At 40.2% G+C, this 27,845-nt stretch overlaps 1 protein-coding gene across 1 annotated transcript in view; it reads left to right on the plus strand.

Moving 5' to 3' along the window:
* The first annotated feature begins 1,301 nt into the window (after positions 1-1,301).
* The window catches only part of PPP1R7 (protein phosphatase 1 regulatory subunit 7), a 42,010-nt gene continuing 15,466 nt past the window's right edge, over positions 1,302-27,845 (plus strand). The window contains exons 1-7 of the mRNA XM_063442414.1: positions 1,302-1,385; positions 3,107-3,205; positions 5,255-5,310; positions 8,660-8,725; positions 10,658-10,788; positions 13,083-13,245; positions 25,234-25,350. Of these exons, the coding sequence (XP_063298484.1) occupies positions 1,343-1,385; positions 3,107-3,205; positions 5,255-5,310; positions 8,660-8,725; positions 10,658-10,788; positions 13,083-13,245; positions 25,234-25,350 (675 nt within the window). The 5' untranslated portion in view covers positions 1,302-1,342. The remainder of the gene's footprint in view (positions 1,386-3,106; positions 3,206-5,254; positions 5,311-8,659; positions 8,726-10,657; positions 10,789-13,082; positions 13,246-25,233; positions 25,351-27,845) is intronic.

The raw sequence follows: 27,845 nt of genomic DNA on the forward strand, positions 1-27,845 counted from the left end.
GAAGTATAGCAGAGAGGAAGGCTGCTGCACAGATAATGGCCATATATAAGTATAAGGCTTTAGATCAGGGAGAACCAATGCAGGAAGATGAGTGTTGAAAAGATTCACATCATAAGATAAGTCTGGTCTGGTTCATGGTAACCTGAGGTATATGCAAACCAAGGTTAAGTGATGCCTCAAGTAATTGTGAAATATCAGAGGCATCAAAGGGGGGAATGTGATGTAATTCCAGTAAAATACAAGTTTAGCAGGCTAAGATTGCCACAAGGCATATGTATGTATATGTGTTTGTAGTATCAGTTAGTTAATAACACGTAGCTAAGATACTGTCATCACTGTACTGACCAGGTGCAGGAATGTAAGAACTGGAATTACGCGTCCCTCTCCTTTGTATCAGATGAGCCACGTGGTTAGACCGGATGGATGAGTTTAGACTCTATTTATTAAATAGGTTAAGGGTATGTGTGGGTGTAGTTAATTGTGGGAGGAGCTACAGTGCTATATAAGGAATGTACTCTATGTATTCAGTACTCAGACTTTGCTGTATTTTGGTGACGCTAGTCCCTCTGAGTCCCGATCGGTGATCCAATAAAGAATCTCTTCCTTCCTGAAGAAACCTGTGTCCATCTCTCTGTGCTTGGCTTCCGTCAGTTTCTCCGGTATCACTAGAGAGTAATAATAGCAACCACAGCATATTCTTCGGCATGGAGTCTATGCCAAAAAAATATATTTTAAATAAGATTTTCTTCTAATCTATACATTTGATTAAACTTAATGCTTTTTTCAAAGCGCATGAGTGGTTTGGGATGGGGTCCAATTTAAAGAGTCCGTCTTTATCTATTTGAATTTTTTTGTATTTATTTTTTTTAAATCTTATTTTATTTAGAAATTCTTTATTTTTCACAGGACAACAACTTGAGACTAGTAAGTCTCCAGTGCAAGAGCAGGGTTCCAGATTTGCATGTGTCTATTTGAAATGAACATTCAACTCTGGTCATCATGATGCTAATTATTCTTCTATCTTATAACATTAAGTTAATACAATATATTTGTATGGAAACAATAAAAAAAAAAAAAACAATAAACCAATACATGAACTCATGCACTAACACAGTTACAAATATGTTCTGCTTTAAGCATAAATGCCTAAACTCTCATGCGTTTTCCACAGCGAGACTACAAATCCCGACATGCTTAAAAAATTTAGCGCTTGTGCAATCAAGACTTCAAAAAAAGCATCCCGCTGATTGGCTACTTTTCTTCGGCAAGCTAGACAGGCTCTCGCTGCTGATTGGTTGAGATATTTTTTTTTGCTTCCGGACTCTGTAGGATCAAGAAAACAATGGCGGATGAAGTAAGCGAGGTGGACGTGCAAGACATGGACGGTAAGTGTCAACACTGGCTCTTGAGGATGTGGACTGGCTGTGTATAAAAAGCTGACACTAAGGATTGTATATGGACTGTAGCTCCCAGTCTGGGGAAGATGGAGGCAGGTGGTGGGTTTCAGCAGGTGATGGTTACCTGTGGGGGGTGCAGGACACACTGGGCTGCTATGGAGTATTTATTATGATGCTCAGTCAGTAGGTAGGTGGGCTGTTTGAGGATATATATATATGTATATATAGTCTTTAATTAATAGGGGTGCTAAAGGATGTCCCTATATGACAGGTGATAACATTCAGGTGTGATTGTCATGTCATGAGTGGGTGGTGGGAAGGATGTTTGGATCGGGTACCAGGGTCAAAAAGCGTCATGGGAGATGTAGCTCAAACTGAGCCAAAGATGTATTCTATCCAGCCCTGTGTTCGACTCCTAGGATGTTACTGACAGAGGGCAAATATATACCAAGGGTGTATCTATGATGGAGCCTGGTGATGTTGCCAACTCCCAGTTATTGATTGAGCAAGGTTGACGAGCAGGAAAAAAAATAACCTGTTGTTCTCAGCAATTTATATGAAAGTCGTGCCACATGTATGGGGTTGTTTTGAAAGTTTAGTTGATCAGCTTTTACTGAACTGGATTTTTAATTAAAAAAAAAAAAAAAAAAAGTCAGAGATTTGGTCTGGTTGCCCGAGCTACATGGAACAAAACACCATGCCAAAAACGTATTTTTCATTAATATTGGGAATGGTATAGTCATAAACCTGTATCGAGCAGAATTCAAACTTGTGCAATGACCAATTGTGTGCACACTATCAAAATATTTTAACATGTTTAAAGTTAAATGTGACTATTCAAATACTGCAGAAACATACATAGCAATCCAGTTGCAAAAACTGGTTTATAGACTGTAAGCTCGTTTGAGCAGGGCCCTCTTCAACTTATCGTTCCTGTAAGTTTTCTTGTAATTGTCCTATTTATAGTTAAATTCCCACTCTAATAATATTGTAAAGCGCTACAGATTCTGTTGGCGCTATATAAACGGCAATAATAAGAGAAGGGGAAAAAAATAATAAATACACATGTGGGCATAAACATGTATGATACATTCCCAAATGTATAAGAAATTATAAATAAATAAATTTTCCTAGTAAACAAAATACTTGCACATCCCAGTGTTTTGGTACTAATGCCATGGTCAAGGTAACTTTTCAAGTTGAATGATAAGTGATACCCAAAAGAAAAAAAACAGCAACCTGTTTTCATGTGGAAGATTAGGGAGGGAGCAGACTGTCAATATGCATTCATGGGATCTGTTCACTAAATGCTGGCTTTACTAATTTCTCTTTTCAAAATGTCATTATTCATATTTGCACCCTGTTTTTACTTGACATGTTTTTTTTATTTTGTTTTTTTTATTTAATATTAGTTTTATGTTCTGTTTGTATTTGGCTATTTTGCATGTGTTAGACTGTGGCATTCCTGTTCTGTATAACATGTATATGCAGAGTGAATGTGAAGTCTTTTGGGATATACACATCCAAATTCAAATGCATGTTTTAATACTGATCATTCTAATTTTTACTTTTATTTTTTGTGGCATTTTTACCTTTTTGATTTTCAACTGATTTGACATTCAGAGGGAAGGTTTTTTGTTTTTTTTATATGGTGTTTTGTTTATGGCCCAGGGATAGGACTGTGTAATATATTAGATGATCTGTTGCAGTTGACAGGAGAAGGGAATCAGATGAGTCAGCTGATGAGGAAATAAAGGAGAAACAAGATATTCCTGATGGAGGAGAGAAGAATGGAGAGGAAATCTCGGGTAACGTTCTTACTTGTATTTTATGATGAATTAATGCATTTAGATAAATTTTATATTACGTTTATTATAATCCTATTATATTTGCTTTGGGGGAAAAACATCCATTGATACCCTTTTTTTTTGGGATCAGTTTGATAGATATGAAAAGTGCTTACACATTATCAGTACCAGAGGCGTTACCTAGGTTACTTGTCACCTGGAGTGGAAATGTAAATCCTATATACACACAGACTTGAACACAAACACGTGAACCAGTATACGTACACAGACTCGTATACTCACTTAATTTTCATTTTATTTCTTTTGAAGAGGTGGGGAGGGGGGAATCACAGTTAGGTCTATCTAGTTTCCCATTTCTTACCTTAACAAGGAGAGCTGGATTGGAGCTTAATTGCTAGGATCCAGTTTCTATGTGCTGGTTTCCCAGCTCCCTTCTGCCCTGTACAGATGCCAGGGCTGGGATGATGTTGTATCCCAGCTCCATCACCAGTATAAGGTAAACCTTCTGTGCTTCACCTCCACAGGCAATGGGCCAGTCGGCAGGTGGATGTTCTGGCGAAAGGGTGATGAATAGTACACCCCTTGCCGCTTGTTACCTCAGGTTTGCAGCCTCCCAATAAGTATGCTACTGGTCAGTACCTTCAGTTGTCATACCATGATAGTTGCGGTGTCATTGGTATTTTAATTTATGGAGCGTTTTTTGTTTTTTTGCTGCAAAATCCAATATATCTATGCATTTGATTACTGTGTGTATACATTTGTTTTTTTTTCCTTATTTTTCTTATTTTAGTTTTATTGTTTTCTTTTGCATAATTTACCAGAGGTGTTCTGCCACTTATTCTCATACGCACATATTTGTGGTTGCTGGCAAAATTTGGATTATAACTGTATTCTGAAGGCAGAACATGTCGTGTGTAAACACACTACAGATTAGATTTCAAATTAGACTTTTTTTTTTTTTCTTCTTCTTTTCTTACAATCTCTCAGTATGATTCCAAGTATTACCTGAGTTCACTATAATGTAGAAGTTGTAATTGTTAATTATTATCAACGTATTGACTATCCTGACCCTTTAGTATACTTAGCTAGTGTATCTAATTGAATAATATTTAATACATGGTTTGTATAGAAAGTATAATTTTTAGCACTACAACACCACTGTTTATAATATCAATCAAAGAAGAGTTTTCAGCTACCTTTCAAAACTTTGGAACTCTGGAAAAAAACATTAAAGGACCACTATAGACCCCCAGACCACTTCAGCTTAATGAAGTGGTCTGGGTGCCAGGTCCACCTAGGATTAACCCTTTCTGCTGTAAACATAGCAGTTTCAGAGAAACTATGTTTACATTAGGGATAATCCAGCCTCTAGTGGCTGTCTCATTGACAGCAGCTAGAGGCGCTTCTCACTGTGATTTTCACAGTGAGAAGACGCCAGCGTCCATAGGAAAGCATTGAGGATGCTTTCCTTTGGACTGACTGCGCGCGTGGCTGTTGCCGCGCATTCAGCCGATGAATGGGAGAGGAGGAGGAGCGTTCCCCGCGCTGAGGGAGCCCGGCGCTGGAAAAAAGATAAGATTTAACCCCTTCCTCTCCATCCAGCCCGGCGGGAGGGGGACCCTGAGGGCACTATGTTTTCCTGGCACTATAGTGGTCCTTTAAGACTTAATATTCTAGAAACTATTATTTTAAATTCAGTAACCACAAATATGTTCCGAACACAGCTAACTTGTTATATCCCAGCTTAGACCAATTCAGCAGCACTGAACCGCAGTAATCAAATGTATACGCTTTCTGACTGCATGGATCTTGAATGTGTAACGTTTCTTATTTCATTTTTATTTGTGTTCTAGACAAAGAACAAAAACAGTAGTTTTTCAGATTTACACATGAATATTAAAACAATGTAGTACTTTATCTGATTCCGTAGTCCTTCATGTCGTCGTATCAGAAACTACTTGTTTCCTTTTTAGATATTGTAGAATTTTTGCAAAGTGTGGACATGTCTGTTTATTGCATTACTTGATTGTAATTCATTGTTTGTTTTAGGAGATTTGGAAACCCCAGTGGACATTGAAACCATCAACTTGGATCCAGAAGCTGAGGTAACGATAAGGAAATTAAATAAATATGTCAAACACCAAGATTTAAGAATTCGAAGCTTGTAAAAATCTACAGCTTGTCAGCACCTACCTTATTTAATGTAGAACTTTGTATAAGCCTTCTGTCTGACTTTTTTAATTAATGAAGATATCCCCTTTTATCCAGCTTTATTCTCACAGTTTTGCTGGCACGTTAAGGATTTGTAATGATAAAGTACTTCAGTATGCCTGCTGGAAGATGTCTAGTTGCAAAATAATTTAAATATTTAGCCCTTTCTTCTCCTTACATTTCTAACATGAAACTGACTGCCTAAAGGGCGAAAAATAGCCTTTTATAATGCATAAAAACAATAATAAACATGCAGTAGGAGTTCCTACATCTGCTGCAAAGTCTGTCTTCAGTTTCTACAATTGAGTTCTCAGCAAACCAGGAAGCGAGTCAGCCAATTATCATGCTCACTTAATGTTATGAACGCTTTCCTTTCTGGGCACATCAAGGTATTTTTCAGTATTTAGGCTTCTATATTATTACTAGTAGGAATGACATCCTTTACAGCAGTATTGTTGAAATATAGAGGTGCGGGAAGATTGGACAGACCTTGTGGTAATAGTATAGATATTACAATAGAAAAAGGTCATAGGCTTATGTAAGCATCTAATAACTGAATCTGTATACTCCCAGCTATGTGGCTTTGTCATCTCTACAAACACCTTCTAATTAAGTCCAAAAAAACTGTGCTGTAATGTGAACTTTGAAATATAGGCAGTAGACGTAAATGTCATAAAGTTTAGAAAATATCAGGTGAAAGCCCCTGTTACATAGTTACATAGTTACATAGCTGAAAAGAGACTTGCGTCCATCAAGTTCAGCCTTCCTCACATATGTTTTTTGCTGTTGATCCAAAAGAAGGCAAAAAAAACCCAGTTTGAAGCACTTCCAATTTTGCAACAAGCTAGGAAAAAAATTCCTTCTTGACCCCAGAATGGCAGTCAGATTTATCCTTGGATCAAGCAGTTATTACCCTACATTGAAAGATTATATCCTTGAATATTCTGTTTTTGCAAGTATGCATCTAGTAGCTGTTTGAACATCTGTATGGACTCTGATAAAACCACTTCTTCAGGCAGAGAATTCCACATCCTGATTGTTCTTACAGTAAAAAAACCTTTCCTTTGCCTTAGACGAAATCTTCTTTCTTCCAGTCTAAACGCATGGCCTCGTGTCCTATGTAAAGTCTGGTTTGTGAATAGATTTCCACACAATGGTTTGTATTGGCCTCGAATGTATTTGTATAATGTTATCATATCCCCTCTCAGGCGACGTTTTTCTAAACTAAATAGGTTTAAATTTGTTAACTTTTCTTCATAGCTGATATGTTCCATTCCTTTTATTAATTTTGTAGCACGCCTCTGCACTTTTTCTAGTGCCATAATATCCTTCTTTAGAACAGGTGCCCAAAATTGCACAGCATATTCAATGTGTGGTCTTACCAGTGATTTATAAAGAGGCAAAATGATCTTCTCGTCCCGAGAATGAATGCCCTTTTTCATGCATGACAATACCCTGCTGGCCTTGGCCACTGCTGATTGACATTGCACATTGTTGCATAGTTTGTTGTCTATAACAATTCCCAAGTCCTTTTTGTGTGTTGTTATCCCTAATTCGCTTCCATCAAGGGTATACGTTGCTTGTGTATTCTTTACGCCGAAGTGCATAACTTTGCATTTTTCAACATTAAATTTAATCTGCCATTTGAGTGCCCAGTCCTCCAGTCTATCTAAATCCCTCTGCAGCAAAGTAATATCTTGCTCACATTGTATTATTTTACAAAGTTTTGTGTCATCTGCAAACACTGAAACATGACTTTCAATGCTGTCTTCAAGATCATTTATAAACATGTTAAATAGAAGGGGTCCCAGAACAGACCCCTGAGGGACACCACTTGCCACCTCTGTCCAGCTTGAAAATTTACCATTAACGACAACTCTTTGTACTCTGTTTTTAAGCCAATGTTCTACCCAAGAACAAGCATTTTCATCTAGACCGATTTCCTTGAGTTTGAACACTAATCTTCTGTGTGGAACTGTATCAAATGCCTTGGCAAAGTCCAAATAGATCACATCCACTGCAACACCCTGATCTATACTTCTACTTACTTCTTCGTAGAATGCAATCAAGTTAGTTTGACACGACCTGTGCTTCATAAAACCGTGCTGATTTTTGCTGATAACCATGTTCTTCTCAAGGAATTCTTGAATATAATCCCTTAATAACCTTTCAAATATTTTACCAGCCACAGAAGTTAAGCTCGCAGGTCTATAATTTCCAGGCAAGGATTTTGAACCCTTTTTGAATATAGGAACCACATCTGCCTTCCTCCAATCCTCCGGAACAATTCCTGAAAGAAAAGAATCTTGGAAGATTAAAAACAGAGGTTCACTTATTTCTACACTTAGTTCCTTAAGTACACGTGGATGGATACCGTCAGGCCCTGGAGCTTTGTTTATATTAACTTTCTTTAGTTGCTGCAGCACCTTGTCTTGAGTTAACCAATTACAATTATTCTGCAAGTTTTTAGTAGCAATCATTTGCACATCTATTTCCATGGGTTCTTCCTTAATATATATAGAGGAGAAATATTTATTTAAAATTCCTGCCTTTTCCTTGTAATGTTGGTTAGATAATAACTACAAGACCTGTGAGGAGAATGTGTGTAAGAAGGAAGAGTAGTGATTAGGATAGGATAAAAATTAGCCAGAGGAGGGAGAATAGAAATTTAAGCAGGGCAAACTAAATGTAAAAAAAGCCACCCTAATCTGCACATTTTACACATTGGTTGCATGTTTCAAAAAGGGTGATCTAAGCAGCAAAACTACTACTGCTCAGTTTGGTGTGTTCTGCTGCCAAGGGTAACATACACAGGTTTTCTTCTAAAATCATTTGGGAGTGGCTTGACAAAAAAAGGATGGGAGGGATCCTCCACAGCTCCGTGAGACTGGCTTTCCTCTAGCTGACTTCATAACGCAAAATTTAGGCTGAGTTCACTGGGGGAATTTATATTAATATAAAATAAATGCACTGTCTTGTAATGCATTAAAATGTTAGCATGGACAATCAACTCCAAGCTATATTTACCATTTAATCATGTAGTTATTTTACATTTATTTATTTTTCTAATTTTCCTTACTTTTTACTTTGCCCCTCGGTTATGTGATTTTTTTTTTTGGTTTTTAAGTGTCCTCTGACTGTGCTAGACTATGCATTACCCCATTTTTTCACTAGTTATCTAATTTTGTCTTTTTTTTTTTTTCCTGTTATAATATTCTGTTTTCCTGTAATTTCTCTTGTTAGGATATTGACTTGAACCATTTACGGATAGGGAAGATTCAAGGCTTTGAGGTGCTGAGGAAGGTTAAGGTGAGTTAAAATTGAAATTTAAAAATATTTTATTTTTAACCTTATGGTGTTCCTTAATATGTTTACACTACTGCCACCATTCAAAAAAAATAATTGAAAACAAATCACTCTACATGTAATGCAGTGCCCAGGACATGCACCTTTATACAGCCAAGCATGGCAAGCACAATAGAAACCTTTATACTTTATCAGTCCTTTTATTATAGTGTTATAAACATTGATAAAGAGCTGAGGCCCAAAGCATTTGGATTGTGCTCTCTGCACTCCTCTTAATAAATGTGTTACCCTAGTGGGCCCTGAAATATCATTTTGTGCATCTGGACTACATTTATTTGTGTAAATGGACACCAGACACCAATGGATACTTTGTGTTTCCACTCTCCTAATAACAGCTCTGGAATGAATATTATTATTATTATTATTATAATTATTATTTTTACTATTTGATCACAGCAGTGACCTTCTCTTTCCTTATTTTGCACAATTTTTGTGATGAATTTTTGTCGAGTGCAATGACTCCTAGAAAATAATTTGAGACATGGGACACATGCGCAGCCATCACCACTCTTCACCAATTAGATTTTTCTTCATTGAGAAGTATTAAATGCATCGCTTCTCTTTGAGAATCTTTGGATGCATTTGGTGACTTCATCCTGTGAGTGATGACGTTGAACGTGAAAACCTTTGAAAATCTTCAGTGAGGAAATTATTCTAGCCTCTATCAATCTGAAAAAGACTGGCAGCATTTTCTCTTCACAGAAGTGGCATGGTTTTGCCTTGTCCGATAACAAAGGGTGGCGTTTTCACATCAAAATAAATTTGTTAAGCTGAAGTGGTTTTGGTCCTTAGAGTGTGTCTATAATACCCATGTCTCTAGTGTTACAGAAAATGTAACTGATTTATATCAGTTGATGCAATACCAGACAGGTCTAAAAACAAACAAAAAAACACTGTACTAGACTTACAGATGGCTAGAACAGCATTACTGTACAGATTAATCTATACAATATATACTTATGCAGGACCAGAATATACAACAGCACTTGAATGCAATGTTCTCCCTTTTTACATATGGTATACACTGACTGAGGAACAGCATGTGGCAACATTTATCAAATAGTGATGTGAGAAGTCAGAGAATACGATTTTTTTTTTTTTTTTTTTTTTGTACACTATTTGTACAACATTTCATTGTGTGTGCTATTCTACTTTGCAGTATTCCTATACAATTAAAAACATTAAATTATATATTGAAAAGACTTGTGTTATGTGTGTTTGGTCAGATGAACAGTAGATGGCGCCATGTGCAACATTATCACCAGGTGCCACATTCAGTATATAGGTAGCTTATACCCTGTATTTATGAATGAGTGTTGAAGAGCGTTGTGAAGAAATGCTATGACACATATCTACATCCTGTTCATACATTCCTTAGTAGAAAACCGATTTTTGTTCAGGTCAGGGGTTAGAAAACCTACAAGACATTGTAGAGTAGACTGCTAATATAGATCATGTGAATTTTAACAAATCAGTGCTATATTATGCATTGAGATGCAATAGAAAATTAAAGCTCCTTGCACCACTCAATACAAGGACCAGAAGTGGTTATGGTGCTTGGCCCAGCCTTCTAATGTCAGCATGATATGTAAGGAATATGAACTATAATGGCAATATCTCATGTTATATTCTGATCCATTTAAGAATGATTCTGAAATTTCACACATTATACAAACCACTCTGGAGTAGAATAGCACAAGATTCTGGGACTAGAACTGCCATCTTCCCTTTTAACCGAAATGTACTTTGTTCCCTTCTTTTCCTTTTTCTTTTCCTTTTGACTTGTCTGTGTGTGTTTTTTGTTTTTTTCCTTACAAATCTGCATCCACAGCCTTACCTCTAAGCTTCCCTCTCTCATTGATTTTACCCCTGTAGACCCTGTGCCTGCGTCAAAACCTAATAAAGTTGATTGAAAATTTGGAACTGTTGACAACATTGACAGAATTGGACCTATATGACAATCAGATCCGTAAAATCCAAAATCTGGATACCCTGAGCCAGCTTGAGTGAGTAAGCTCAGCAATAAAGATGTTACTTGCTCTTTAGGCTTCTAAATTGTCTGTCAGTATTTTTAGGGAAATAACCATTTACCGTATATACTCGAGTATAAGACGAGTTTTTCAGCACATTTTTTGTGCTGAAAAACCCCAACTCGTCTTATACTCGAGTCCCTGTCTGTATTATGGCAATTTACATTGCCATAATACAGACAGGGGGCTGGCAGCGAGCGCTTACCTCTCCTGCAGCTCCTGTCAGCTCCCTTCTCCTCCGTGCCGGTCCGGTCAGCACCTCTGTCAGCTCCCAGTGTAAGTCTTGCGAGAGCCGCGGGGTCATAGTGCGGCTCTCGCGAGACTTACACTGGGAGCTGACAGAGGTGCTGACCGGACCGGTGCGGAGGAGAAGGGAGCTGACAGGAGCTGCAGGAGAGGTAAGTGCTCCCTGCCAGCCCCTCTCTTCCCCCCACTGAACTACCAATGCCATTGGACCACCAGGGAGTGAGAGCCCCCTCCCTAGCCAGCTAGGAAGCAGGGAGGGGGGACGAAAAAATTAATATATATTAATAATAATAAAATAAAAAAATAATAATAAAAAATTAATGAAACAAAAAACAATATTAAAATAATTAAAAAATAACCCCCACCAAGGCTCTGAATCACACACACACTGCATTCTCATACACACACTGCATTCATTATATACACACACTGTAAATAAATATTCAATTAATATAATTTTTTTAGGATCGAATTTTATTTAGAAATTTACCAGTAGCTGCTGCATTTCCCACCCTAGTCTTATTCTCGAGTCAATAAGTTTTCCCAGTTTTTTGGGGTAAAATTAGGGGCCTCGGCTTATATTCGGGTCGGCTTATACTCGAGTACTTTATCTTATAAACTGTCCTGTATAAAGTACCCCAATGTTTAATATGCATCAGCAAAATATATCCCTAATATTAGATTGCTACTGCCAGAATCGAAGGAATTGATATTAATAAAATATTTTCTAAATATGTTTGCACGTTTTTGCAAGAACCACTTTTTCAGAAACTGTAGTGCTCTCCATGAAGAGAATTTATTTTCAGCTATTGTTACATTTATGAATAATCTTAATAATTAAAAATAAAAAATACATGTGAAGTCATAGAAAAATATAATTATGGACCAAATAATTCACTTTGCCTCATCATTTAAATGGATCAAGAAATAAATGCAAGTGTATTTAACAGCGCTTAAACACCTTTCAGCAAATTCACATGGTAATAGGAATAGACTGTAAGTTATTATTTATAGAAAAGGGGAATTCTACAACACCACGTATAATATCTATTCAATTATATTTTATTTCTAGAGGGACTATATTGCTTCTAAGAACTATATATGTAACAAAAAAAAAAAAAAAAAGCTCCTCTCAAACTATGGGTGTCTGGACCCTTCAATGATGCAACACACTGTCTATATTTCAAAAATCCCAATAAACCAATAGTGAGGAGAATGTTGATGTACACATGGATATTTTCCATGAAAAAAATGTTTAACCGACAAAAATATTTTTCCAAAATGTGCATTAATACCTGCAACTGATGTACACCATTGCTATCTTACGAATACTTGTCTGACTGCATCCGTAGCTACAAGCAATGTAGTGATAACCAGTGAATCCGTGCTAATAGTTACAATGCTGTGCAAATTTATGTTGTTCCTGATGAAATGTGAATATCCCTCAGTTACCTTTTGTGGGCAAAAACAAGAAGTACATGATTATAAACAGTGTAGGTTTCAATAAACAAATGTTCATCATTTATAGATGCATTGCTCCGTTAATTTCCTTTTATCATAAAGCAAAGTCAGTATTTGTCTAGCAATAATTTTTATTTTACATTTTCTTATCTTTGAATACAGTCAGGCTAATCGCTCCAAGGTCCTAGGCTTTCATTTAGATTAAATGTGAGAATTTAAGAACTGTACACCACAATGGCTTAAACGCCATAATCATTTTCTAAAAGAGAAATATTGAAGTGCTTTTATTTATTTTGATGTACGTTATTCCTTTCTGTCTTTACATGTGTTTTCTTTTTTTTTTTTTTTAATGCCTTTTAAGTGTTATGCTTACTGTTTTTCAAGATTATGCAACACTTTCCTTTTGTTGAAAGCAGAAATTGACCCTTCCCTATATTCAAAATGGGAATAATATGAGATATCATCCCTTATGTAACTTTTCAACTATTTGCGGTCATGTCATGGCTCCAAAGGAAAACTTTATTTGATTAGTTTTGTATCTGTACACATTATTCCCTCTGCAGAATTCTGGACTTGTCATTTAATCTCCTGAGGCGTATTGACGGTTTGGACACTCTGACTCAGCTTCGTCGCCTGTATCTGGTGAATAATAAGATCACCCGCATGGAGAACCTTGTCTACCTAACCCAGCTCCGTTTGTTGGAATTGGGTTCTAACCGTCTGCGGGTAAGCAGGTTGTGGGAATATATGATGTAATAGGGGTTACACATTTTTAAACTGCAAAGTTATACACAGTCAGTTTTACTTTTTGTTTAAGTGGTTTTTAATTATTATTCAACTTTTAATTTCCTCTGAAGGCAGATAAACTCTGACTCGTTATCTTCTTAATCTATTCATAATTTGTTGTACAATTTCCTTATCTCACATGAACAGACATTTGCTTTTTCACTAAAGACTGGATGATAAACATGACAAGTGCCAGCTTGCCGTGAAGTACTGCATCAAGATTAGTTTTAAAGGGAATCCATGGGGAAAATGTATTCTGCATTTTTAAGGCTTTTTATAAATCGTGCATGACTTGCGCCCTGAAAATGCACAGATTAAAGGGAATCTATAGTGTAGGAATAAAAATATTGTATTCCTAGCACTGTAGTTCCCTATAGTGCCCCCCTTGCTCGCACGACAACCCCACATACTGTGATGTAATTCCAGTAAAATACAAGTTTAGCAGGCTAAGATTGCCACAAGGCATATGTATGTATATGTGTTTGTAGTATCAGTTAGTTAATTACACGTAGCTAAGATACTGTTATCACTGTACTGACCAGGTGCAGGAATGTAAGAACTGGAATTACGCGTCCCTCTCCTTTGTATCAGATGAGCCACGTGGTTAGACCGGATGGATGAGTTTAGACTCTATTTATTAAATAGGTTAAGGGCATGTGTGGGTGTAGTTAATTGTGGGAGGAGCTACAGTGCTATATAAGGAATGTACTCTATGTATTCAGTACTCAGACTTTGCTGTATTTTGGTGACGCTAGTCCCTCTGAGTCCCGATCGGTGATCCAATAAAGAATCTCTTCCTTCCTGAAGAAACCTGTGTCCATCTCTCTGTGCTTGGCTTCCGTCAGTTTCTCCGGTATCATTTGGTGCATTGGCCGGGAAGCTCATCGTTCAACGGTAGCTGAGAGGCAGAGGCGTGAGACGGTCTATCTTTGCCCACGTTCTCTACGGCTGCACCCCTGAACTTCTGCGTGGACCTCCCTTCGTCTCGGCGCCACTGGTCTGTTGTCCAGGAGATCATCGGCCTCTACGTGAGAAGTGCTGGGGTGTCCCCGTCGATGAGTGTGAACTCAGGTTCAGGAACGAGGAGGTAAGACAACTGCTGTTTTAGACGGCAGGACCCACTAGGGGTATACCGATTGTGCGGTAGGCCCAAAGGGGTTTTGAATCTGTGTATCTGCCCCCTCTGTCGGAGGGAAGGAGCGAAGGCGCACCGCTCGATCGAACGCTCTTTAGTCAGACCGTTTGATTTGGTTAGTCAGGCGGGGTCCTGGTGTAAATAGCCCTAGCCGGACACCGGTGTCTTGTCTAGACTAGCGTTCTAGGGTGTATATTACGTTCGCTAGGTCGGAGGGACCGGGAGACTAAGCGGCGCCTGTGTAAATTCGGTTCGCTAGTTCTCATCCTATCTGGGCTAAGTGGGAAGGCGTGTAAATTTGGAACCCACTAGACTTTTGATAGTGCGACTAAGAGGCGCCTGTGTAAATTCGGTTCTCTAGCTCGCTATATATGTGGTGATTGGGCAGTGTGGCTAACCAAAACGGGTGTATATAGTTTTAGGTAGTCCATTCAAGGTACTGGCCAATAGTTTAGTTGGGAATTGTAAATGTGTTAACGATTGTTTTAGTAAAGTGTATATCTTGTTAGATAGCGCGAGCTCAGCCGTCTAGCGAGAGTGTTAATAGTGTGTTGCTGTATTATAGTGCACGGTACCATAACCCTGTATATTTACTGACATTATATAATAAGTACTAATCATTGTCGTCCATTGCATGTTTAACACCATAACCACTAATAATTGTATTGTGACCTTAACTTGTGCTTTGACCTATGCTAACCGTACTGTAACCGCTATTTGTAAAAGACGATGTTACTGGGGTGTGTTATAGACGGGTAATTCGTATATAGAGAATTATAGCGTGGGTGACTGTATAGTTACGCCAAAGGGCATAATATTGATTATATAGTGACTGGTGTAACAGCTGTGTGTGTACGGGAATTCCCTGAGTGTTTATTGTTATTGTGTACGTTTCACTTGGTAACCGTACCACGTGGTGCTGTTGCCAGAGGAAACGGGTGTGACTGTTGAATAGTACGCGTGTATAGTATTCGTTGTCGACGACGTTCCATTGTTAAGTATGGGTGCGTCGCAGTCAACGATTCCGGATCCCTTAGGATGTATGGTTAAGAATTTTAAAAAGGGATTCAAAGTTTGTGATTTTGGGGTAAAGATGTCTCCTGTACGTTTGGTCACTTTGTGTACTAGGGAGTGGCCTACTTTGGTTGCGGCATGGCCGCCACGTGGCAGTTTGGATCCAACTCTGGTACAGCGCTTACACGTGGCTGTATCGGGTAGGCCTGAACTTTACGGCCAGTTTCCTTATATTGACTGTTGGAGACAGGCCGTAAATGACTCGCCAAAATGGCTCCAGACATGCCACGAGGAGCAGTGTCGCCTCATGGTAGCTAGGACTTGCTCGTCCACTAGGACTGGTGTTAGGCCCATTTTGGACACGCCCCCTGAGTCCGAGATCCCTTTGCCGCCCCCTTACTTTCCGTTAAGAAGAAGTGACGCAAACGCAGGAAGTCCTGCACCCCTCCCCTCATTACCCTCATCCACTTCCGCTTCCTCCTCCAGTACAGGATCCACCCCCCCTCGTACTAAATCTCCCCTTCCGGAACCAGAATCCACCCCCATTAGAAACGAATATCCTGATTTGGCGCCACTTCAGACTTCCGGTCAAGCTTCATCTAGCTCGGCTCGAAGTGTTTTATTTACGACCTTTTCCCAAAACCGACCTCCCACATCCCCATACCCTATCTCTCCCCGACCGGAACCCATGACTGACGCCTCTCTACGTAGCCCCATCCAAACCCGACAGTTGACTGGTGCCCAACAATTAAAGCACTATCAGATGCCTCTTCGTCTGAATCCCGGGTCAGCTTATATCGATGCCGCAGGTCAAATGGCACACGCTGACCCAGTCTTCGTATATGTCCCATTTACCACAACCGATCTTTTAAACTGGAAGACCCATAATTCCTCGTATACTGAGAAACCACAAGCTATGACTGATCTGTTCACCTCAATAGTACAGACGCATAATCCGACATGGGCTGATTGCCAGCAGTTACTAATGACTTTATTTAACAATGAGGAAAGGACAAGAATAAATCAAGCAGCCATTAAAGCATTAGAGGATAGAGCCCGTGCTTTGAACCAAGCCAATCCAGCAGCATGGGCCGCGACACACTATCCCAACACCGATCCCGATTGGAACGTAAATGGTGCTGATATGGTTCAACTCAGAGCCTATAGAGACGCTATAATTGCTGGCATGAAAGCCGGAGGAAAGAAAGCCATTAACATGTCGAAGACAGTTGAGGTGATCCAGAAAAGCGATGAAGCGCCCAGTGTCTTTTATGACCGATTATTGGAGGCATACCGCTTGTATACCCCCTTTAATCCGGAAGACGCAGACAATTCCCGAATGGTTAACTCCGCCTTTGTCAGCCAAGCATACGGAGATATTAAGCGCAAGCTACAAAAGTTAGAAGGGTTTGCAGGTATGTCCATCACCCAACTAATGGAGGTAGCAAATAAGGTCTATATGAACAGGGATACAGAAAGTAAGAAAGAGGAAGAGCGCAAGATGCGTAAAAAGGCTGATATGCTAGCGGTAGCGATCGCAGGCGTAGATAAACGGGGCCCAGATAGAGGCAATAATAGATGGAGTAGGGAGCCTTTGAGTAGGGATCAATGCGCGTATTGCAAGGAAGAAGGGCATTGGAGGAACGAATGTCCGCAAAGAGAGCAGTACGAGAGAGACCAACCCAGGGCAGGCTACGGAAACTTTAGAGGTAGAGCGAGAGGTAGAGGAGGCCCCGGAGGGAGTAATGGTTATAGAGGGAGTAATGGGAACAGAGGAAGTGTTAGGGAAGACAGGTATATTCCAGCAGCGCAAAGGTCCCGCGATAGAGAAGGTAGGGACTTTGTAGGATTGGCTGACACTGTCATGGAGGACTATTGATACCGACCGGGCTCCATCCCCCTTGGTCGAGCGGAGCCTATGGTCGATGTATCAATAGGGGGGAAAAGGAGTGCGTTCATGATCGACACTGGTGCTGAACATTCAGTGGTGACTAATCTAGTTGCTCCTCCATCTGGAAGGACTATTACTGTGATAGGAGCAACTGGAAGAAGTGCTGAAAAACCGGTTCTTAAAAGTCGACTCTGTACATTGGGAGGCCACGTAGTAAAACACCAATTCCTTTATATGCCTGAATGTCCAGTCCAATTGCTGGGACGTGATATGCTATCAAAATTACAAGCGCAGATTACGTTCCTACCAAATGGAACAACATCCTTAAAGTTTAATGGACCTTCAGGTATTATGACTTTATCCGTACCAAAGGAAGAAGAGTGGCGACTTTATACAGTGTTGACTAGCCAAAACCCTAGGAGTGATGAGACATTGTTTAACATACCAGGAGTTTGGGCAGAGAACAACCCACCAGGACTGGCCCGCAATATTCCACCAATAAAAATTGAACTGAAACATGGGGTTTATCCAGTGAGCCTAAGACAATATCACATTCCGCAGAAGGCTAAGAAGAACATCCAATCCTATCTGGATAAGTTCATACGGTATGGTATCCTAAAATTCTGTACTTCCCCCTGGAACACCCCATTGCTGCCTGTTCAAAAGCCCGGTACAGATGAGTATCGACCTGTACAGGACTTAAGAGCAGTCAATGATGCGGTTGTTAGCATACATCCAGTTGTACCCAATCCATATAACCTGCTTGCTTTAATTCCGGGCGGGGCTACTTACTTCACAGTCTTAGATCTCAAAGATGCCTTCTTTTGCCTCCGAATTGCCGCAGAAAGCCAATGTATTTTCGCTTTCCAATGGGAGAACGCTGTAACGGGCTCAAAACGCCAAATGACTTGGACAAGACTGCCCCAAGGGTTTAAAAATTCACCTACCCTATTTGGTTCAGCTCTAAGTCAAGATCTACTGGATTTCGAGTCTATCCCAGGAGAGTGTGTATTGTTACAATATGTAGATGACTTGTTGATAGCAGCAGTTACAAAAGAAAAATGTCAGCAAGCAACGCACGATCTACTACATATTCTCTGGAAGGCAGGATACAAGGTGTCCAGGAAGAAGGCTCAGTTGTGTTTGCCAACTGTCAAGTATCTGGGATTCCATATCTCTGAAGGTCAAAGGATTATGGGGCCAGAGAGAAAAGAAGCTGTCTGCCAAATACCAATACCCAAGAATAGAAGACAAGTGCGAGAATTCTTGGGGGCAGCAGGCTTCTGTAGGATATGGATTCCCAGCTATGCGATACTGGCAAAACCTCTGTACGCAGCCATCAAAGGTACAGAGCACGACCCCTTCTTATGGACCCAAGAACAGCAAACGGCATTTGAAGATGTGAAGAAGGCTTTGATGAGTGCCCCAGCATTAGGTCTACCTGATCACACACGACCATTCTACTTATATGTACACGAGCAAAGAAGAATGGCTGTGGGAGTATTGACACAGTACTTGGGATCATGGCAAAGACCTGTTGCCTACATGTCTAAGCAACTGGATGCAGTGGCCAGCGGACTTCCACCTTGTCTAAGAGCCGTAGCTGCAGCCGCCCTGCTAGTAGCTGAAGCCGATAAACTCACTCTGGGTCAAGAACTTTATGTACGAGTCCCACATGCAGTACAGACGTTGTTGGATTACAAAGGAAATCATTGGTTTAGTAATAGCCGTATGACCAAGTATCAAGCAATGTTGTGTGAAAACCCAAGAGTGCATTTAGAGACTGTAAACACCTTAAATCCAGCTACCCTTTTGCCGCAACCTACTGAAAGTCAACATGATTGTTTGGAAGTAATGGATGAAGTATTTTCAAGTAGACCAGATCTTCGTGATTTTCCCATCCAGAACCCCGATGTTCAATATTACACCGACGGCAGTAGTTATGTGAAAGAAGGGATCCGCTATGCAGGATATGCAGTGACAACAATAGACAAGGTGATAGAAGCTCGGCCACTGGCGAAAGGAACATCAGCACAAAAGGCAGAATTAATAGCACTAACACGAGCGTTACAATTGGCTGAAGGTTTAAGAGTAAATATCTATACGGACTCTAAGTATGCGTTTTTAACCACTCATGCCCACGGAGCTTTGTATAAAGAAAGAGGACTACTGAATTCAGAAGGCAAAGAAATCAAGTACGCAGCTGAAATCCTACAACTATTGGAAGCAGTGTGGGAGCCGAAAGAAGTCGGTATCATACATTGTCGAGCGCATCTGAGAGGAGATGGTGATGTAACCAAGGGAAATCGGATGGCAGATAGTGCAGCTAAGCGTGCTGCTGAATCAGGAAGACAGGAGTATGTGGGGCATATAGCTGCTCTTATACCAACTCCACTGTCCCAATGGACTCCAGTTTATACAGCTCAAGAAGAGGAGTGGTTAAAGACTGAACCGGGAAAGTATTTGGAGAACAAGTGGTATCAGCTAGAAGATGGAAGAATAGTCATACCAGCATCACTAGCGGTAGAAATTGTCCAAAATTATCACAACGGGACACATTCTGGGAGAGACAGTACTGAAGAATCTCTCAGGAAACATTTCTACATACCAAGATTGTCCAACTTGACTCAGGCCATTGTACGCAGATGTGTAACGTGTGCTAAGAATAATGCAAGACAAGGACCAGTAAAGCCACCAGGAGTCCAGTTTATGGGGGGACTCCCCATGTCCGATCTACAAATAGACTTTACAGTAATGCCTAAATCGGGTGGACATCGTTACCTGTTGGTAATTGTGTGCACCTATTCAGGCTGGGTAGAAGCATGTCCTACTCGTACAGAGAAAGCAGGAGAAGTTGTAAGATTCCTGCTACGAGAAATAATACCCCGATATGGACTACCCTGTTCTATAGGATCGGACAATGGTCCAGCTTTTGTTCATCAGTGCCTACAACAACTGACTCATATGCTTGGTATAAAGTGGAGGCTTCATACTGCATATAGACCCCAGAGTTCTGGTAAGGTAGAGAGAATGAATAGAACTATAAAGAACCAGTTGGCTAAAATGTGTCAGGAAACCCAACTTAAGTGGAACGTTCTCTTACCCATAGCTTTATTGCGAATCCGCAGTACCCCTACCAGAAGGATGGGCCTCTCTCCTTTTGAAATCATGTATGGGCGACCACCTCCCGTACTTGGTAACTTAAGGGGGGACTTGAGTCAGTTGGGAGAAGGAATTACCCGGCAGCAGGTTGTAGAGTTGGGTAAGACTATGGAGGAGGTACAGAAATGGGTACAAGATAGATTACCTGTGAATATTTATCCCCCTGTTCATAGTTATCATCCAGGAGACCAAGTGTGGATTAAAGAGTGGAATAATGTACCGTTAGGGCCCAAGTGGAGAGGTCCTTATGTTGTTCTTTTGTCTACCCCTACAGCGATAAAAGTAGCCGAAGTAACTCCGTGGATACATCACTCCAGGGTTAAACTAGCAGCAGTCGATTCTTGGCAAATTACAGCAGATCCAGAGAATCCCTGCAAGATCCGGTTGAAACGCACTACTCAGTCGGAGTAACGAGGAATTATTGTGGATTACAAATTTTATTGTTACAGGTGTGAGTGAGAAGGCCATAATAAAGCCTGTCCGCTTACCAACACATAGTGTATAAGCCAGGAAAGTCTCGAAGGGACACCTGTGAAGACGAGCAGAACTCCATTCCCTGCAGCCCTCACATCCTGGAAGCTGAGGTTCCATCGCACGGACGAAGACTGAGGATGACGGCGAAAGATGTGCTTTTGATTGTGTTTATTTATATGTGTTTTTATATTCAGGAAGGTAGAGGTACCGACACTCCTAGCTGTGAGGTATGCATTAAGACTACGAGAACAGGTAACCATATTTCCCAAACCCTAATTTGGCATTCACAATACGAATGTAAAGGAGAGGTATCAAGATGTAGATACCTAAATATAGACTATAGTGTGTGCCATTTAGGAGTAGGAGAACCTAAGTGCTTCAGTCCAGAGTATCAACCTCGTACAATTTGGTTGACTCTCAGGAATGGAGATCCTCAGGGGACCCTAATTAATAAGACGGTGTTAGAATCCGTACATTCTTCGGGTGTTCTGCTATTTGATGCATGTAAGGCGATATCAAGTGGTAGAAAACCGTGGAATGTATGTTGGGGATCTTAGATGGGAGAGGACGTATGGGTCTAATGATAAATATATTTGTCCCAGTAGTAAAAATAAATATGTGAGTCCTAGATGCCCAAATAAAGACTATAACTTTTGTCCATATTGGTCTTGTGTGGGGTGGGCGACTTGGGGACAGACAGTAGATAAAGACATGATAGTGACTAAGTTGCCGACTAGCCCTTATTGTAAGTCTATGGAATGCAACCCAGTCCATATACTTATTAATAACCCCGACAAGTTCCTAGATAAGTATGGAAATTTATTTGGGTTTCAGATATACGGGACGGGTTTAGATCCTGGGACATTATTGTTTATAGGAATAGAGACTGATACGGTATCCTCCCAGACTCATCAAGTATACCATTCCTTTTATGAAGAGATGAGTATAGATAATAAGATCCCCCATAACGCTAAAAACCTGTTCATTGACCTAGCTGAAAGTATTGCCGGTAGTCTTAATGTTACCAACTGCTATGTGTGTGGAGGTACTAACATGGGAGACCAATGGCCTTGGGAAGCAAAGGAGGTAATGTCCGGTTCTGAGGCAGTTGACCAACTAATATCTACACAAGCCGATTATCATTTGAGTGTTAGAGGTAAATCTGAGTGGAGATTAAAGACCTCCATCATAGGTTATGTTTGCATAGCAAGGAAAGGAATAATGTATAATACTTCTGTAGGAGAATTAACTTGTCTAGGGCAAAAAGCTTATGATGATGATACTAAAAATACAACTTGGTGGTCGGCTTCAAATGTCTCAGAACCATCTAACCCGTTTGCTAGATATGCCAGTTTAAAGGATGTGTGGTTTGATTTATCCATCACATCTACCTGGAGAGCCCCAGCAAATTTGTACTGGATCTGTGGTAAGAAAGCCTATTCGGAGTTGCCACAGGACTGGGAAGGGGCATGTGTGTTGGGTATGCTCAAACCATCCTTCTTCTTGTTACCGATTGAAACAGGTGAGACTTTAGGTGTTAAAGTGTATGATGTGAATCATAGGAAGAAAAGGGGACCCTTAGAGATAGGCACCTGGGAAGATAATGAATGGCCTCCCCAGCGTATCATAGATTATTATGGGCCAGCCACGTGGGCAGAAGATGGTACCTTTGGTTATAGAACCCCAATTTATATGCTCAACCGTATTATAAGATTACAGGCGGTGGTTGAGATTATTACTAATGAGACCTCACAAGCACTCAATCTTCTAGCGAAGCATAATACCAGGATGAGGACAGCAGTGTACCAAAATAGATTAGCCTTGGATTACCTTTTGGCAGTAGAGGGAGGTGTATGTGGGAAGTTTAACCTGAGCAATTGCTGTCTTCAAATAGATGACGAAGGGCAAGCAATAGCTGAGCTTACTAGCCATATGGTTAAACTAGTGCATGTGCCTACTCAGGTATGGAAAGGGTACAATCCAAGTAGTTGGTTTGGTAGCTGGTATGAGTGGTTTGGAGGGCTTAAGGCAGTGGTAGGTGGAGTCCTACTGATTTTACTGTTGTGTCTACTCCTACCGTGTCTTATACCCTTAGTAGTTAGGTCTGTGCAAAGCCTGATAGGAAGTATAGCAGAGAGGAAGGCTGCTGCACAGATAATGGCGATATATAAGTATAAGGCTCTAGATCAAGGAGAACCAATGCAGGAAGATGAGTGTTAAAAGATTCACATCATAAGATAAGTCTGGTCTGGTTCATGGTAACCTGAGGTATATGCAAACCAAGGTTAAGTGATGCCTCAAGTAATTGTGAAATATCAGAGGCATCAAAGGGGGGAATGTGATGTAATTCCAGTAAAATACAAGTTTAGCAGGCTAAGATTGCCACAAGGCATATGTATGTATATGTGTTTGTAGTATCAGTTAGTTAATTACACGTAGCTAAGATACTGTTATCACTGTACTGACCAGGTGCAGGAATGTAAGAACTGGAATTACGCGTCCCTCTCCTTTGTATCAGATGAGCCACGTGGTTAGACCGGATGGATGAGTTTAGACTCTATTTATTAAATAGGTTAAGGGTATGTGTGGGTGTAGTTAATTGTGGGAGGAGCTACAGTGCTATATAAGGAATGTACTCTATGTATTCAGTACTCAGACTTTGCTGTATTTTGGTGACGCTAGTCCCTCTGAGTCCCGATCGGTGATCCAATAAAGAATCTCTTCCTTCCTGAAGAAACCTGTGTCCATCTCTCTGTGCTTGGCTTCCGTCAGTTTCTCCGGTATCAATACCACCACACCCCCTCCCCTGCTGCAGCACAGAACTCTTTTGTCACTTACCTGAATCCTTGGCGGGACCTAATGCGCATGCACCACAAGCGCATTAGGACAGCCCCATGGGAGAGCATTGTATAATGCTTTCCTATGGGGTTTTGGGTAACCTTGGCTCTCCTCATGCATAGCGTGAGGACATCCAGTGTCAGGCGACCAAAAGTCACCTATTGACCCTTAAGTCCCTCGACTCCACTAGAGGTGGAGTTAACACTGGTTATCAATAACTGCAATAATTACCTGAAGTGGTCTGGGTGCCTACAATGTGCCTTTTAAAGCTGCTGATAGCCGGTTCAAGCAGACCTTTCTGTCCAGAGGAAAAGGCACCTCCAATCTTTCTTGCTGTTTTAGTGGGACTGATTTGATACCCTCTTAAAGTGCTGTCTAACTCCCATAAAAGAGCCAATCCCAAATTTGCAACGTCACCCATCACTGTGCACTCTCTAGTATGATACATGAATCTGCCTACAAGCTGTTGGTATATTATGTAGAACCCCACACTTGTTGCGCTTGCTAACTGGTGCTGGAGATGTCTAACTGCAGTGGGCACCCACATATGGTGGGAATTGTCCCATAATAAATCCCTTCTGGAATAAAATTCACACCTTTTTTGTTTGGCAAGTTTGATGATCTGCCTCGTTTTCTTCCAGCACCCATGTTACTATACCACACGACATCACACACATCAGTGTAACAAGTCTATGACTATTTGTATATTGAATATTTCCAAGGGTCCCATTATATTGGAGGAAAACAATAGCCTCACCTCCTATGGTTGTAACATATGAAGGGACTACGTGTAATTGAGGAGTTGGTCTTTGGTGCTGATAGGCACATGCCCACCTACATGATAATCTGGACCCAGTGGATGTTGTCCACAGACACAGCTGAGTTTCAGGCGATACTGAAGTGAAAGCCTAATTGCTGCTCTTTGATATGGGATGATGGAGGGAGAAGCGGGAAGTGGAGACCTCTACAGGAGGGGAACGGGTTACACGAAATGTATTGGTATGTTCTATTATTGCGGTTTAACCCTAAAGCCTGTGTTCCATCACCAACTCTCCCTCTCTCTGCCCATCCTTTTTCTCAAAATTGGGAAACCGGAAGGCTATGGCAATAGCGAATTGTCAAAGAAAGGTCAGTTCACACTCTCAGCCAATCAGTGACTCCCCATTCATCAATCTGGCTTGGAAGGAAATGTACCTCTCTCAAGCCATATTTACTTTCCTTATCTTTGTAATTTCCGCATAGTTTTCAAAGCGAGCGCTGTGTAAAATAGCTGATGTATGCATTAATATTTATACCAAAAAAAGCATTTATGCAATTATACAGCATTGGGTTGACAAGACAGTTCAGATCTGTTGAAACAGTCTGTTTATGTGCATTTTTTTAATGTAATTTATTTTTTTTATTTTTTTTGCAGGTGATTGAAAATATAGAATCTCTACGCGATCTTGACAGTTTATTTCTTGGCAAAAACAAGATTACCAAACTCCAGAACTTGGAAACTCTGACTAACCTCACAGTATTGAGTGTGCAGGTAAACTTATTTAACTACATTGCAATGAGAATGTGTGATGTCTTGTTAACTATTTTTGTATTGTTTTATAATTTTTATTCATTATTTACCAGACTTTTCTGTTCCCTTTCTGAACAGGGCTATGAAACTTTATTGTACTTAAAAAATCTTAAACTGTCTTCAAAATCTTCACATTAACATTATATTACAGATAGTTTCTCCAGCACTCCATGCTGAAGTTGTTCTGTTAGTGGGTTTTTCTTTTTTGTTTTTTAATTCGTTTTTATTGAGGTACCAGAGAAAATGCAGCCATAATTAGATCGTTCTTCTCTAATCTCACCGGGATCATAAAAGCAAGAAATTAAAAAAAGCTAAAGTATGCCTGTCTCCAGGAGACACAAGACAATTGTAGATTATGCTAACGTAGTGTACCTCTAATCTTAATTTTAATAATGACAGGAGGCGAGTATTTTGCATAACTTTCTTTACTTTATGCCTCCAGCAGCACAAGTCAATCAGAAAAAACTTTAAACCAATCAGTAACAGGCATCACATCCATATATAAAGCCCTGACAGTCACATGATTTCCTCTTTCTTTGATGCGAAAACAGTCCATTATAATGTCAGGGAATTCAAATAACAGTCTTGAGTAACGTGTAGAACATAATTTGGAACATGACTTGAAAAAACCTTCCAGCTTTATCTTGATCTTTATCTTTATGATGGTTACTCTGAAAAGAACAGAAATAAGTGAAAGGTGGTGGAACCCAACTGATGTCCACATTTAAAAAAACAGTACTATATGCATCTATATTTATATTACGTTAAAAAATTGCAACATTAAACAACCATGGTTTACTTTAATAATCGCCACGGCTGTAACATCCGTCAACCATATAAGCATCCCATAAATATACTGAAATATCCAAAATCTTATAATTAGACTGAAAATGATAACCAGAAAAATTAGAATTTCCCAGAGTATAGGGAGGGAAACGGGGAGGGAAAATACTCGCCTCCTGTCATTATTAAAATTAAGATTAGAGGTACACTACGTTAGCATAATCTACAATTTTATCACATGACAGGAGGCTTCGTATTTTGCATTTTTAAAGCTGTGGTATGATCGAAAGGATGCGTGTGTGGTTGACGAAATAAATATACGGAAGTTGTCTCGCCGTGTCCAATTCGCCGCCTGTTAAAAATATAGAGGCCCCTCATGAAGGCCTGAGAAACAGCCATGCCTCGTACCGAATGAGTACCTAAAGCACGTCTCCTCCCCCGTTAACGATGACAACCAGTGAACCCATCTAGACGCAGTGTTCATGGTAACTGGCTTGTATGGTTGTTATAAACCCCACCGATGTCTTAATGTGTCAATCTAAGTGTTGTCGGGATCTCCATATTACCAAACACCGCTATAACTGCACAAAGACTGGGAAAAAAACGCCGGGAACAGGGTAAAACACGGAAGCGAAAAGGATTTAGTTCTACGAGACACCGTAGAGGTCCTTCCTTCAGGTGATACCGAAAAACCATATACGTCGAACTCCAGAATATCTGATATCCGACAAAAATCCAACATAATGTGATTATGACTGACGGCTGACGGAGGGATAGGTTCGTGTTATCTGACAGTGATACTTTAACTCATGGTTTTGGACCGTATGCTACCCCGCGGAAAAAACGGTCTATCAAAGGTTCTTGATCGACCGGAGTGTCGTGAATCGTACTATGCGCTGTCGAAATAACGGAACATATCCCGTTAATGGAGCGGTCGGATCGTTCCGATCGGCCCATCGTGAAAAATTATGAGTAAGATTCAATATCGAGGTAGATTGGGGTAATTAAAGGATCGTAGTCCCTTTCCATACCCCAGTGACTTCCAAGTGTTCCATGTGGATAAATCATTTCGGGGAATACCTGTTACTGATTGGTTTAAAGTTTTTTCTGATTGACTTGTGCTGCTGGAGGCATAAAGTAAAGAAAGTTATGCAAAATACGAAGCCTCCTGTCATGTGATAAAATCAGAAATAAAACCACTGGAGTACAATGAAATGTCAAAAGCAATAATTAATATTTTTCAAAATGTGAAAGACTTTTGTCTTCAATCTTATAGTTTTAATATATTATATGGACACAAAATATATATATAGTCTCGGCATCAGGTGACCGAGACACTCACTAACTAATTCTCAGACAACTCTATACCCGCCATGTCCCTCACCATTGTTTGGGAAGCCCACAAACCTGTTATTAGAGGGCATCTCATTGCCTTAGCCTCCAAAACGAAACTGCTTCATGAAACCAATCTTAAATCTCTGCTCCTTGAGAGCCAAACTTTCTTTCTCCCTTGACACAAAAACTTGACAAGTAAACGATCGGAGCTGCAACAATTGCTAAATACCCAGATTTTACGCAAGCCACTCCTAATCAAACATAGATTTTACTCACGGGGGAAATGTGGCCGGTTTTTGGCTAACATGCTGAGACTCCAGGGAAAGCACCTTTTATCC

This window comes from Pelobates fuscus, chromosome 2, assembly GCF_036172605.1.
Source record: "Pelobates fuscus isolate aPelFus1 chromosome 2, aPelFus1.pri, whole genome shotgun sequence".
In the NCBI taxonomy this organism is placed as follows: Eukaryota; Metazoa; Chordata; class Amphibia; order Anura; family Pelobatidae; genus Pelobates; species Pelobates fuscus.